Genomic DNA, 15,032 nt, shown 5'->3' with positions numbered 1-15,032 from the left:
TACTCATCTAAGATATAGTGAACTTTTTAAAAATAATGTACAAATATACTATCATGAAAAATCAGAATAATTATGATAGGGAAGGAAATGAACTGCATCGGTAACAGATTCTCTGGTTGTGACATATCAGAATCCAATATATTCTAATAGACACTTTTCTGAGCAAATCTACAATATGCCATCAAGATTGGGCTTCAATGACTGCCCCCAGCTGACGAAGCTGGTTGGGGATGGTGGGAGTGTCTTCCATTTGGACGTCAACTATAACGAATAATATTTCGTAAGTGCAGGATTCTGTGGGGATTTTTCCCTGGAAGAAAACCCATGAAATATTTGTTCAGGCGGACTGGAGAAGACGGATCTTGCGATGCAGCACGTTTGAGGCGGGCACCCGGTTGGGGAAGGATGATGTAAGTTGTCATTGTAATCCGCGTTCGGCGGTCGCAAAAGGAACGGGGGGGAGGGAGGTGAACTACGTTTCCCAGAACGCTCTCTGTTTCTGCGCCGACTCCGTGCGTCTGAAGCCTCCAGACCCAGCAAGCGGATAGGTTTGGAGGTCGCATGGCTTTGGTTGGGGTGCAGCTGCGGGCTGCTGTCTGTTCCTCGCTCTCCAACCTTTCCTGGTCACGGCTGACGGTCAGAAACTATTCTGCCAAAAAAACGGGTAAGCCAGGCTGGAAAGGAGCGCCTTGGGCGTCCTCTGTGGTCGGATGGGGAGGGCATCTAAGAAGAGCCTTGCACCTTTCCCAGCAGATAGAGATCCCTTCAGCTCACCGTTTTGTGGTTTCCATGGCCTCCAGGTGTTCCCCAAAGTCCTCCTCTTCCTTTGCTTATTTTCGGTAGATTGCTCTTCTGCATGGAGGTTCCATGTTTGCTGTCACTCCAGCCTTTCATAAGGAAAACTCCACTGGATTGGTTTAAAAGCGACATGCTTGCCATTGCTGTAGTTCAGTGTTTCTCAACCTTATCGATTTTAAGATGTGTGGACTTCAACTCCCAGAATTCCCCTGCCAGCATTTTGGCTAAGGAGTTCTGGGAGTTGAAATCCATACCTCTTAAAGTCACTGAGGTTGAAAAACACTGATATAGCCTACCTGATCTGCCTTTAGCCACTACATGAAACTGTCTCTTAGTTGTGTTGTTCAAAGCTTTATATATTTTATGTATACTACATTGGTGGAAGTTCAGGCCCAAACTAATCAAAATATAGGTAGTCCTCAACTTACAACTAAGCCCAACAGTTGTAGCTACATAAGAGATCTGACTTTTGCTCCATCTTGCAACCTCTCTTGCCACAGTTGTTAAGCAAATCACTGCAATTGTTAAGTTAGTAACCTGGTTGTTAAGTGAATTTGCCTTCCCCATTGACCTTACTTGTCAGAAGATTGCAAAAGATGATCACATGACCTGGGGACACTGCAACCCTAACCCTAACCGTCATAAATATGAACCAGTTGCCAAACATCTCAATTTTGATCACGTGACCACGGGGATGCTGCAACGGTCATACGTGTGAAAAATAATCATGTCACTTTTTTCAATGCCATTGTAGTTTTGAACGAATGAAGGAGGACTACCTGTATGCAGTATAGCTTGAGGGTTATGTAAACCAGATGACTGTATGTGCAGAAAGTGGCTAGTCCTCATGATAGTAATATTTGCAGAGTTTGCATCGTAGAAGGTGCCATCTTCTCTGAGCTGCTTCCTGAAAGTATTTTTCTGGGGCATTAGCCTAAGTTCCTAGAGCAGACATGTCAAACACAAGGCCTGGGGGCCGGATGCGGCCCACAAAGTGGTTTCATGTGGCCCGCAAAGCCATCCTGGAAACAGTGAGGGAACGGCCCCTGCTGCCTTGGCCCTGCCCCAGGCCGGCCGGGAGCCAATGTATAATTTTGTGGTGGCCATCTATGCTGAAACGCATTCAGTCTTAGCTCCACAAGGCAGTCTGGAAACAGCGAGGAACCAGCCCCTGCTGCGTTGGCCCCGCGCCCCTGGGTGCATGCTGGGGAGGTGTCACCTTTGTGAGGAATGAAGAAATGCACCATCATCTGGAAGTGACCAGCAAATGGCCCTCGCCTATTTCACATATCCAGCTTGATGGGCTCTGCCCTGGTCCCATTCCCTTCTGCCAGAGACCCTCAGATCTGTCCCACTCCTGCCCAGGCCCCCACAGGCCCCCTTGACGCGAATGATGTAGAGCTGGCCATGCCCACCCAGTAGGCCACACCCATTCCATCCATGCCCACCCAGTAGGCCGCACCTACCCTGCCCCCCCGCCCGCCCCCCCCCCCAGGGCAACCGCAATGCTGCAGCCCTCAATGAAATTGAGTTTGACACTCCTGTCCTAGAGTGTAAAGAAGGAATGTAAAAGCAGCTTTTTTCCATATCCTCAGAGATGCTTTGACTTGCAGAGCGATTCCCTTTTTCCCCCTACTCTTGAATAATGTGCATATGCAAAAGCAGCTTCTGAAATATATGTATTTCTTTTTAGCAGGGAAAGGCAAAGTGAAAGGTCTTTCCAAAGAAGAACTAAAAGCCCCTGAAATATGCAAGGACCCAGTTAAACTCACCACTCATGCTATGGGGGTGAACATCTACAAGGAAGGGACAGATGTAGTGCTGAAGCCAGACTCCGAGTATCCTGAATGGTGAGCAGGGCCCGTTTTTGGTGACAATTGTAGGCAAAAGAGGAATGAGATTGAGGCCACAGAATTTTTTTGCTTCTCTTTGCTGTTGTGCTGTTCTGGGTAAATGAAGGACTGACAACCATCCTGATTTATGATGGAAAATTTGGATTTCATTACAATTGTAAATTGAAGGTTACCTGGGCCAAATTTCCATTGCTTCTGAATGTCACTTCTTGTTCAGGTTTGAAAACACTTTGCCAACTGTACATCAAAAGTTGTACTGGGTCCCGATTTCCAGACTCTGTGAGCATTGGCTTTCTTAATAAAGTTTCTAGTCCTTATGGCTGCAAAGACAGACATATCAGCAGGCCAGGACTGAACGAGTAAAGTGGATGTTCCAGAATATTTCGGATTAGAGAAACAACAATACAGGTAGTCCTTGACTTTCAACCATAACTGAGACCAAGATTTCCGTTGCTAAAAAAAGTACTTGTTAAGTAAATTTTGTCCCTTTTTACAACCTTTTTTGCCACAGTTGTTAACTGAATCACGGCAGTTGTTAAATGAACTGGGCAGTCGTTTAGTAAATCTGGCTGCCTTCATTGACTTTGCTTGTCAGAAGCCAGCTGGGAAGATTACAGATGATCATGTGACCCCAGGACAGTGCAACTGTCATAAATACACACCAGCTGTCAAACACCCGAATTTTGATTATCTGATCTTGGGGATGGTGCAGCGGTCATAAGCGTGAAAACCGGTCATATATCATGTTTTCCGGTGCCTTGCCTGGCTCAGGAATTCTGGGAGTTGAAGTCCACAGATTGTAAAGGGGCCATAATTGCCCAGCCTTGATCTAGCAGGGGTAGGCAACCTTTGCTCTCTTAAGATTTGTGGACTTCAACTCCCAGAATTCCTGAGCCAGCCATGCTGAGGGGAAAGGGAGAGGTTTCCAAGCTGAGCCATGCTGGCTCAGGAATTCTGGGAGTTGAAGTCCACGAGTCATAAAAGCCAAGGTTGCCTACCCCTGATCTAGAGCCTCACTATCAGTTCTGAAGGTCTGCTTTCCAGTTGACCCCATTCTTCCCACTACTCCTTTGTTTGTAATTTTTTTACTCCATTTGTGTTTGTCTTTCTGCCTCATGCAAAACTTCCACACTCACACATTTTCTAAACACCTTTCATTCCCTTCAGGGTGTTATCCTTTCACATATGCTACAACAGTAATATCTGGCCATTATCTTTGAATAAACCAAAATATTTATGTGTGGTGGTTTCCAGATTCAAAATAAAAGAACAGTGACTAAGGAAGGTACAGGTAGCCCTTCACTTACAATCATTCACTTAGTGACCCATTTAAGGTTGCAATAGCACCAGTCCTCATACTAATGACCATTGCAGCATCCCCATGGTCACCTGATCAAAATTTGGATGCTTGTCCTGGAGTCATGTGATTCCCTTTTGAGATCTTCTGATAAGCAAAGTCAATGGGGAAGCCAGATTCACTTAATTACATTACTAATGTAAGGTTTTCCACTTAACCTCACAATTGCCCCAGCATTACTCAGGAATTTAAAAGAGCCAAAGAAACTCCTGAGCCGAGGTTTCAGCAAGCAAACAACTTTTATTTTGATCAAAACAGAGTTGGGTGACCCCATCTCTCTTCGTGGCTGGTAGAGAGATGAAGGCAACAACCAGAAAAGATGTCTTTCCACCTTTTATACCTTTTCAGAACAAAGAGATCAGGTCTTGGTACCAGGCATAAGATGGCACAAAAAAACAATTCCTAGATGATGACTCATACACAGCAACCCAGGCTCCATCTGTAACTCCTTTTCCCCCTCCCCTTACTGTGCTCTTTTCATATAAGCAATCACCTGTACCTAAAGCATGAAGCCCTTACTTTTCCAATATATATATAAAGCATCTGATCAAGCAATTAACTATAAAATAATGATTACAAAATAACAAAACAATGATTACATGATAACATTATAATTATCAATATAAAATGGTTACTATATATAAAATAAATGCTAATGTCAAACTTAAACATACTAAAATCATAAGCACAATAAAATCCTTTCACTAACTTGACAAATGCAGTGATTTATTTAACAACTGGGGCAAGAAAGGTCATAAAATGGGGCAAAAGTCAATAACTGCCTTGCTTAGCAATGGAAATTTTGGGCTTAGTTGTGGTCATAAGTCAAGGACCATCTGTATAGAACAGAGCTCCCCAACCTTTCCAGCTTGGCAGCCTGGAAGAAAAGATTAGAGCAGGGAAATATGCGCACGCATGGCCCCGCACCCACATGGGGGCAGTGCTAGCATGCATGCGCATGCACAAGCGGGCCACGCCAGGTACGGCACGTGGGCGAGCATCCGCGTGCTGGTGCAAACGGGCCACTGGTGCCCACGTGACGCTGGCGGCGGTGTTAGCGTCTCTGCGCATGCACAAATGGGGCTGCTACCGCAAGTGGGGGAGGGCTCGCTAGCTGTTCCTGGGGCCCAGTGGCCAAGAGGTCATGGCCTGGTACCGGGCCGCGGATCATAGGTTGGGGTCCCCTGGTATAGAGGTTTGATCACCATTTCAGTCAGTCAGTTTCGTCTCTAGAAAGTTTAATAAACTTTTCCAGATGTTGCTTTACTCTAATTTATTTTATTATGGTTGTTTCCCTCCTTCTGTTTCCCGATCCCAGGCTTTTCAATATGGATCTAGGGCCTCCTAAGAAGTTGGAAGAACTGGACCCAGACTCTATTCAATACTGGCGTCTGCTCCGGAAAGAAAATACAAAACTCGGGAAAAAGTATTGGAAGACAAAGCCATTTTGAGGCGACTACTAAGACGTGAAACCGAAGCCATCTCAGGAAGGGCTTGGGGTATTAGGAAGTGGGATTCTTTTTTTTAAAAAAAAAATTCTTATTCTTCAAATAATGACCAATAAAAAGCTCCACTCTCTCTGATTCTTAGATTTTTTGTTGTCTCAAGTTTCGTAATGCCTACTGGTTAAAGATTATAGGAGTACAGGTAGTCCTTGATTTACAACAGCTTGTTTAGTGTCCATTCGAAGTTACAATGACACCAACAAAAGTGTCTTAGGACCGTTTTTGACACTTATGTCCGTTGCAGCATCCCCATGGTCACATGATCAAAATTCAGAAGCTTGGCAACTGGTATATATTTAGGATGGTTTCAGGGTCATGTGATCACCTTATGCGACTTTCTGACAAGCAAAGTCAGTGGCAAAGCCAGATTCACTTAACAACCGTGTTAACTAAATAACTGAAGAGATTCACTTAACAACTGTGGCAAGAAAAGACAAAATGGGACAAAACTCAGCAGTCATCTCGCTTAGTGACAGAAATATTGGGCTCATTTGTGCTAATAAGTTGAGGACTTCCTGTATTCCTTGACCTTGGCAACTTTAAGAGAGTGAGATTCTGGGAGTTGAAGTCTTTATAGCCCTTTCTAAGGAACAAAGGAAGTATTCATGAAATCTTACATTGTATATGGAATCTACATTGTATAATTTTCAGTTAGTTTCTCACAGGCATACAATGAATAGTTGCAGATCAAGATGTGTTTGTGTGCACTTGCAAAATTGGGGCCAGAAAGAAGGCTCAGAGAGCAAATGCCCCTTTCCAAGACATCTTCAAGTGCTACACTTCTACATGGGCAGCTTTTAATGGTCACTAAATGAACTGTTATAAGTTGAGGACTACCTGTAGTGATTGCCACTTTTTTATACAGGTGTGAAACAGCTCTCCTGCATGTTTTTAAACACCCTAGATTAATTCTGCCATTACCTAACCCTCAATGGTTATAAAAGATCAGAATCCACCCTTAGAATGGGAAACATTAATTGTGCATTAATTTCTGTGGCAATTGATTTCATTTCCGCAAAATAGGAACTAAATAATGCAGAAGTTCCCCCCGTTTGTTTCCTCCTGAATTACGTTCATCTTTTCCTGCAAATCAAGAAGAAACAACGACAGAGATCAATCTTCGGAGCGGGGGGGCGGTTAGAGCGCTCCCCCCCCCCCCGGTTCAACATTGCACATGTGCCACGTTCGCACAGAAACCGGAAAGAGGGATTCCGAAAGCGGAAAAAGGGGAGAATGGGTAGGCGTGCCCTGCCGTGGGGCGTGGTTTGGGGAAGGGAAAGAGGGAGGGAGGGAATCAGGTGGAGAGGAGGAGAAAGAGCAGGTGAGAAGAGGAAGGGGGGGTTATTTGGGGAGGGGTAAACGTTAGGGGGTGTCTGTAAATGTAGAGGAAGTTTAGGGGAGCCTGATCTGGGGGGGGGAGGTGGGGCTGTGCAGGAAAGGGGTTGTGGGTCCTCTTGGGGCGGGCGTCCTCTTGGAGAAGGGGAGGGGGGAATTGGGGAGGGGGGAACTTGGGAGAAAATGGTCCGTCTCGTGTGAAGGGGTGACGCGGGAAAGGGACTGGGGTAGGGCGTGTGTAGGCTTGGCATCGGGGGAGCTGGATCTTGGGAGGAAGTAATGGTGGGAGAGCGAGGGTCTCCCGGGGGGACCCAGGAGTAGAGCTGGCTTGGAAACTGGGCGGTGAGAATATGGTGGGAGCTGGGGGTGGGGGGGTGTTGCTTATTGAGCAGGAAGAACTGGAGTCTGTTGGTGGAGGGGAAGGGGTGGACCTGGTTATGGGGAGGGGTTCAGGATCCTTCCAGAGGAGCAGAAGAGAGCAGGTCTGAAGGAGAAGGTGACCCTGGATAGAGCCACCTGGGGTGGGGGCTGGACAGGTGCAAAGCCTTCCAGGAGGGAGGAGGGGGGGTTGAATCAGGTGGGGTGTGTTCACGTCCTAGATAGTGTAGCATGGGGGGGGAGGAGGTAGAAGTAGGAGATAAGGGAGGATGAGAAAGGAAAGAAAAAGGGGAAATTCAGCCAGGTGGAGAGGAAATGTGAAAATTCCCCCCCCCCTCTTCAATTCACACTGCAAGGCATTAAGGAGAGGGAAGGTTTTGATGCAAACTGCTTCTGGTAGAAATGGAGGAAGGGGATTGAAGCTGGCTGCTATGACAGAGGGAGGGGACTAGGTGGGTGAGGGGAGTAATGTGCCATGGGGGTCCAGGAAGCTGATGGATCAGGAAAAGGAGGTCTACGGCATGACTACTGGAGGGAGAAATCCAGGCTCTGAGGGTGTGTGTGTATCTATGCTTGCAATAGAGTGGGTGTGGTATCTGCAGAACGGGTGTATTCTGTATCTTCCTCCCATCCTCCTTCCCCCCCACCCCCTGCATTCATCTTGCATAGCCATCCCTGGCGAAAGGGACTGCAGAGCCAGTAGTGAACATTCTGGAACGTGGTTGGGATGCATGGGCTGTCCTTCCTGCTCAGTGCAGGAATGAGGGCTTTTTTAAACTGGGGGGGACAGAATTTCACAGCATCACAGCCTTCTGTTCCCCCACCCCTTCCAAAAAAACCCTTTTCATTCTTTAAATGCATCTCACTCCCCCCCCTTACACAACTACATCTTCGCACCTGCAGATGGGACTGCAGCTTCACAGTAACATTTGGATGGTGCGAGAGAGAGCACGGATAGCTGAGGGACCAAGATAATTAAATTTAACTCCTCCTGGTTCCCACCTGCATTGACAAACAAAGGATGTTTTGATTGTGGTTTCTAGCCTTGTGGAAGTGGAGGGAGGTGCTGAATGGAGACAAAACTGAGATGGAAGCAAACCATTCTTGGTAGGTGGAGGAGAGCTTGGATTAACTGAGATAATTTGTGGGGTGGTTGCCCTGGGACTTTTGGTTGAAAAGCCCTGTGGTTGTGTTTTATAGGCTTTTTAAGGAGTGAGTGCACAGGTGACAGAATATCTAAAATTCCCATAAAAATCATAAGACTCTTCTTTTTTTAAAAAAAAAAAGCTATCAAATTTTAATTAATTGCTTCTGTGGGGCAATAGTCCTTTTAACTTGGAGCAGGCAGATTATGGGCTCCAAGAAGAATGATTTTAAAACATAAAATAGGAACTGTTTCTCCCCCCCCTTTTTTTTATAGTATTTTTTTTTTGTTTTAGAGGATTGCAAGGGGTGTGATAGTGATGCAGTAGCTTTTTTTGCTTGGGCACAGTCAAGATTTTGGGGGAAGCCCTGTTTTGTGGTAAAAGGAACTTTTACATAAAAAGTGTTTTCAGCTTATGGGAGGCATAATGCATCTGATTTTATTTTAATTTTTTAAAAAAACGCATCGCGATGCTTTTGATTTTCAGCAGTTTGCCACTATTTCAAAAGTGTGATTCTGGGGGGACAGATTTGTGTGTATCCTGAAGCTGGCTGTTAATGAAGTGTTTGCATAGCAGGCACCTTGTTTGATTCTTTATTATGTTTTCCTCCTTACCTACAATTAATTAAATCGGGCATAGTTTGCATTTGATAAAACTATTGTTTTTCTGAAGGGGAAAACCATTTTTTAACGTTTTCAAATGGATAACTTCTAGCACCGACAGTCAAAAAGTTGTGTATGTTATTCCATTTCTTCCTCTCTAATTTAAAAGAAAAAAAGTGATAGAAGCAATGTTTAAAACATGGATTTCATAGAAGATAGTGTTATGCCTCCTGCTGTAAAAATCATGTTTGGAAGCAGAGCAGTTGCACCAATAACAGTCCCTTCTAGAAGCATTTTTTAAAAACTTTTCAGTGGATTAAAATAATTGTTATTTTAAAAGCAACATTCTGTTTTGTGTTTATGCAGAGAAGCTGGGGGGGGCGGGGAGATGCTGGTATTTCTAAGATGGCACCTGCCATCTATTTTTTTTAAAAAATAAGTTATATAAGGAAAAAAATAATCAGGTTGCCTTTCTGTTTAAATTGAAACCGTTTTAGTCGGTTCATTTAACTATTTAAACACACATAGTTAGGTTGCTTTCTAGATACAGAAAATCAGAAGGAAATACCTGCATGGGTTTTTATCCCCCAGAGACGGAGACAGAGTCTATTCATATGTAGAGTACAGTAAAATATCCAGTTTTAGTAGCTGAATTCATATTTTTTTTAATTCAGATGTCTACCTTTTGCTGCAAGATAGGCACACTATAAAGGCAAATTTCAAAAGCTCATCCTTCTTAAATGTAACTTATGTAACTTATTTAAAAAAACAGATGGCAGGTGCCATCTTAGAAACAGCAACATTCCCCCCCCCAGCTTCGTTTCTTAAATTGCAGGTACTCCTTCACCCCACACCTGTACAGAGGATACTTTGATTTGGCCTGGCTCATTTAGGATATTTACTCTCTCCAATGAGGGTGATCTGGGTCGATCATGGAGTGATGTGATCAGTGGATGGATCAGATGTATTTTACCTCAGGCTCAAAATGCTGCTTTGTGTGTGTGTGTGTGTGTGTGTGTGTGCATGCACGCTCACACCTTCAAGTGTGACTGGATTTCTGATGGCTATATGGGGAACATTTTTGGAAATAGGTCGCCCTTGCCTCCTCAGATTAAGGGAGAGGGACCAATGCAAAATCCCCCAGCTAGCTTTGTGCCTATGGCAGGATTAGAACTCGCAGTCTCCTAATTTTGAATCTGATGCTTTAACCACTGCACCAAACTGTCTGTGCCTTAGGGGTTTTTGAAGAGGAAGGTTTATTTTTTTTTAAGTTCGTACAGAGGAATAAACGCCCCCTGACTAAATAGTTTCTTCAGCTTGAACTGCTATGTAAGTTAACGTTGGAGTTCCTTTTCACATAGACAGATAGTCCTCAACTTACGACCACAACTGAGACCAGCGAATCACTTTGTTATTAATTTCATGCAAATCTGGTTTCCCCCATTGACTGCTTATTGGAAACCGATTGGGAAGGTCGAAAATGGCAATCCTGTGACCTTGGGACAACACAGCTGTAATAAATAAATACATAACAATTGCCAAGTGTCCAAATTTTGATCACGTGACCGTGGGAATGCTGCAGTGGTTGTAGGTGCAAATACAGGTAGTCCCCAACTTACAACAGTTCATTTAGTGTCCATTCAAAATTACAACAGCATTGAAAAAAAAAGTGACGTATGACCATTTTTCACGCTTATGACCATTGCAGCATCCCCATGGCCAATGTGATTAAAATTCAGACACTTGGCAACTGCTTCACATTTATGATGGTTGCAGCAGCCCGGGGGGGGGGGGATCATGTGATCAATTTTTGCCACCACCTGACAGGCAAACTCAATGGGGGAAGCCAGGTTCACTTAACAACCGGGTTACTAACTTAACAGCTGCAATGATTCACTTAACAACCGCGACAAGAAAAGTCATACAGTGGGGCAAAACTCACTTAACAAATGTCTCACTGAGTAACAGAAATATTGGGCTCAATTGTGCTCACGGGTCAAGGTTTTAAGTCACTTTTTCCAGTCCTGTTGTAACTTCAGTCACTAAATGAATGGTTGTAATTTGAGGACGACCTGGAAGGCCAGTCTATTTCTATCTGAGCCTTATCGGAACAAAGATCCAAGCCTCTTTCTCTCTCCAATTCTTCTTCCAGTGCCCTCTGGCACCTGTTTCCAAGCAATGACCTCAAAGGCCAAGAAGAGGGTGGTCCTCCCAACACGCCCTGAGCCCCCCAACGCAGAACAGATTCTTGAAGATGTCCAGCGTGCCCAGCCCAACGACCCCGTTTTTGTCCTCCTGGTGGAGCCCAATGAAGGTATGAAGATCCTGGCCCAGGTGTTGTCCACTGTGCTTTGCCAAGTAAATGCAGGGAGGAGACCAGGTTACCCCAGGTTTTCTTTACATAATTGCATAGTACAGGGGTCTTCAAACTTGGCCCTTTTATGACTTGTGGACTTCAACTCCCAGAATTCCTCAGCCAAACATGCTGGCTGAGGAGTTCTGGGAGTTGAAGTCCACAAGTCATGAAAGGGCCAAGTTTGAAGACCCCTGGCATAGTATATAGTTATACAGACTATAATTCGGGAAAATTCTCATGGCAGATGAGAATCCAGACCAAAGCTTAATGTGGATGAAAAGGCAGGTAAAGCAGGGTTCCCCAACTCCCGATCCGTGGACTGCCATTGGTCTGCGGGCCGCACAAGCAAAGCTCCATCCTCGGGATGCAGGCAGCACACAAAACCACACCCCCTCTGGTCCACGGAAAAACCTCCGTGGCACCGGTCCCTGGTGCCCAAAAGGTTGGGGGCCTCTGATGTAAAGGATAAACAGTGTGCCAAGGTGCAGACGCAGTGCCCTGAATGCAAAGGAAAAAGCCTGGAGTTTCCATCTGTCAGCAAAAAGTAAATTGTAATGGTCTGTGTGAATGGCCTTGGGAGACAAAAGAGCTGCAATGGTCAGATCAGAAACAGCTTAGCCTGCAAAAGGAATGGGGGCATAGCAAATGTCTCAGAAGGGATCCTCTCTAATTTCATGGGCTGTCAAGATGAGGGAGGAAAGATGTATGTTCAGGCTTGCAAGTTTCTGTTATACCAGGGCTCTTCAGACTTGGCACTTTTATGACTTGTGGACTTCAACTCCCAGAATTCCTCAGCCAGCATGCCTGGCCGAGGAATTCTGGGAGTTGAAGTCCACAAGTCATAAAATGACCAAGGTTGAAGACCCATGTGTTACATCATCATCCCCAAAAGACCTGCCAATTTTGAGGAGGCAAATTGGGGTTCCAAAATCCCCTTCAACCTCACCAAATGGAAAGGTTGGTTAAAGATTTGGCTGTGCTGGTCTATGTCTGCCAGGAAGCTGCATCCAGGTTGCCTGCCCACCCAGCATATTAGAAACATTGTTTGAGTTTACAGACAGTGCTAAGCTGCAAAAGATGGTTTGTGAATCTGAATGGCTGGCTCAGACAAAATTATAAGGCAGATCTATTAAAGATCTTTCCAGCTTAGCAGGATGTGTAACCAGGCAGCTTAGTTTTAACTGCAGTCTGCCCTCTATGACTTTTTAAACAAATCCTAAGTCGGGTGGGGAACTATGGTCCTTTTATGACTTGTGGACTTCCACGCTGTCTCAGGAGTCTGGAGTTGAAGTCCACAACTCTTAAAGGGGCCTCTGCGACCTAAGTAAATACATTGTGGATTGAGTGTCAGTGTGGCCTTAGCATACTGTGGTTTCCAGCCCTTTTGAAGCTGCTGATCCTAATATACTTTGCTTGAAAGTAAATATTTAGCCATTGTAGAAAAAAATTAATTCTCATAGTTTTGGATGAAGCTCAGGTTATATTAGAAAATAGAGGAAGTTGCCTTACATTGAATCCAGATGGAAATCAATTAAGTTTCCTTTGGGGAATAACTGTTCTCCAGAATTTCTTTCTAGATGTTTTATTACAATTATCTTAATATAAAACACAAGTGAAGATGATGGGGAAAAAGGGAAGAAAAGGGAAAGAAAGATGTAGGTACAGTGGGAAAGAAAAAAAGAGACCATTGACTTTTTTCAGCATAGTATAAAGTAGAAAATAGAATTACAGCCTCAAGTTTTTACCTTTACCAACTTGACAAATGCTAGCCATTTCTATATCAGCCAGTTCTATTAATCAGCAAAACCCAACATCAAGGGTTCTTTTTTTTTGCTGTCTCAAGCACAAAGTCCAGAAGTGGCTTCCAGGTAGAAACGACGTTTGATCTGTTCTTTTCTCTCAATTTTGTCATTTCTGCTAGTTTCACCTTTTCCATCCATGTTTTTGTGGTGGGGTTTTCTGTGCATATCAAATTCTCGCTACGGCCAACATATACAGTGATAAAGTTCCAAACCTTTTAGGAAGATTTATTGGGGGGAAATCTTATATAGTAATCCTAAAAGAAAGACTTCAGGTTTCAATTTTACAGTAGTTATCACTGCACTATGACATGAAACTGACTGCATTAGAACATGGATCTGAGCCCAACTGTTCTCTAGAACGTCTTGACTGGATTCCTTGTAGCTGAACCTGGATTTGTCATAGTGAAACTAGGAGGATCTGGGTGCCAACCCAATGCTTTATTATTAAGCGGTATAGATGCTCCACAAAGGTAGCACACTTTATTTCTGTCTGAGGCATCCTTGGTGCTCTCTGAGCTTGGTTGTTTTCTTGTAAATGTCTCATTACCAAACTAGGTAACATCATCAGTGGTAGTAGAGAGCAGAGATTAACACCAAGATTAACACCATACCAACAATCAAGAAGTAAACAGTACCCCAATCAGGAACTGTAAACCAAGCTAATAGTAAACAGCCCAGCCAAATAACCACTGAAAACTGACAGGGCACGTCAATACAATATAAAATGAGAGCAAACCCCACTCCCTGCTAGCACTGATGATGTTGCCTAGTTTGGTAATGAAATGTCTGCAAGAAAGCCACCAAGTTCAGAGAGCACCAAGGACCCTGCATTTCAACCCTGAGCTACAAATATTCTCCTCTATTGTTATCTCTGTCTCTCTTCTCCCTCCCCACCTCCCCTTCCCATTTTGCCTGCATCCAGATTTGCCCACCCCAACGAAGAATGAAGATCCAGAGGCCAAGAGGGAACGCCTCTATCGGCTGACCCAGTCCTACGTGGAGATGAATCACCGCCTCCAGAAGGCCTGCAGTTTGCTCAAGGAGAAGTGTGAGGAGCTGAAACTGGCTGGAGCAACCCTGGAGCAGGGCATTTTAGAGATGAAGCAGAGGGCTTTGTGAGATAACGTTTTTGGGGGAAGTGACCACAGCCAAGTTGACCACAGCGTTTCCCCCCCTCCCCCCTACAGGATCCATGCCATGCTTGAACTAAAGACTCGCAATTGTGATGTGATTTCAGCATGCCTACGCCACACATCTTCAACACCGTCCGTGTGTTAGGTTTTGTGAATGTGTGTCCAAGCCGGCTGCCCCCTACAAGCCTTTTGAGGACCTGGATCTCTTCGCTGTGCTCACTCTGACATGCCCAGTTGTGCAGTTAGCGTTGTTTTGATTGTTTTGGCCCTAGATTCACTGTTGCCCTTAGGTCTCCGCAGCTCCATTGGCCCTCGTTTTATTTTCTTCCTACAGACATTCAGAACAAAAGACCTCACTTTGGAGAAAGCCAACGGGAAGTTTCTACAGAATTCACACACAGATAGGCTGGGACAAGTGGGCTTTGCAGGAAGGGTGGAGGTGGGGGTGAAAAAATCACCGGTTGCCCCAGCGGCAGTTCCTTCATAATTTCATGCCATGACATCTTCGTTCCAATACGATTTCTCCCTCTGGTACTGCCTGGAGGATGATGCCATTGCCACCACCATCCGTGAGATGCTGGCTGACTATGGTTTCCATGGCTACATTGAACATCAGGACCACGTGGCCGGGGCGCCGGTGTTGGCCTCCGTGAACGAGATCATCCAAAGCAGCCGACTTGCCATCGTCCTCTTGACCTCCCATTCAATGACTGACCTTTGGTGCCAGCGCATTTTGGAATGGAACCTGGTCCATACCGTACACCACAA

The 15,032-nt window shown here is 44.9% G+C and overlaps 2 protein-coding genes across 6 annotated transcripts; both read left to right on the top strand.

Moving 5' to 3' along the window:
• The first annotated feature begins 499 nt into the window (after window positions 1-499).
• Window positions 500-5,591, top strand: MRPL54 (mitochondrial ribosomal protein L54). 2 transcript variants are annotated; one of them, XM_039349451.1, is made up of 3 exons: window positions 500-664; window positions 2,492-2,648; window positions 5,313-5,444. In XM_039349451.1, exons 1-3 carry the CDS (start codon window positions 562-564, stop codon window positions 5,344-5,346), a joined length of 294 nt encoding a protein of 97 aa, XP_039205385.1. In that variant the 5' UTR covers window positions 500-561; the 3' UTR covers window positions 5,347-5,444. The 2 variants fall into 2 exon arrangements, with proteins under 2 accessions (XP_039205385.1, XP_039205383.1); XM_039349449.1 differs by having other exon boundaries at window positions 506-664; window positions 5,327-5,591.
• Window positions 5,592-6,778: 1,187 nt separating this feature from the next.
• Window positions 6,779-14,304, top strand: CUNH19orf25 (chromosome unknown C19orf25 homolog). Of its 4 annotated transcripts, none has more exons than XM_039349488.1 (3): window positions 6,779-6,834; window positions 11,126-11,287; window positions 14,054-14,304. In XM_039349488.1, the coding sequence occupies exons 2-3, from the start codon at window positions 11,152-11,154 to the stop codon at window positions 14,248-14,250; spliced, it is 333 nt and encodes a 110-aa protein (XP_039205422.1). In that variant the 5' UTR covers window positions 6,779-6,834; window positions 11,126-11,151; the 3' UTR covers window positions 14,251-14,304. The 4 variants fall into 4 exon arrangements, with proteins under 4 accessions (XP_039205422.1, XP_039205420.1, XP_039205421.1 ...); XM_039349486.1 differs by lacking the exon at window positions 6,779-6,834 and adding an exon at window positions 7,500-7,781; XM_039349487.1 differs by lacking the exon at window positions 6,779-6,834 and adding an exon at window positions 8,089-8,333.
• The last annotated feature ends 728 nt before the right edge of the window (window positions 14,305-15,032 follow it).

Source organism: Crotalus tigris, unplaced genomic scaffold (genome assembly GCF_016545835.1).
Source record: "Crotalus tigris isolate CLP2741 ecotype Arizona unplaced genomic scaffold, ASM1654583v1 scf7180000018278.843604, whole genome shotgun sequence".
Taxonomy (NCBI): Eukaryota; Metazoa; Chordata; class Lepidosauria; order Squamata; family Viperidae; genus Crotalus; species Crotalus tigris.
The sequence above is the reverse complement of the archived record's forward strand: the minus strand, read 5'-3'. Positions and strand labels throughout refer to the sequence as shown.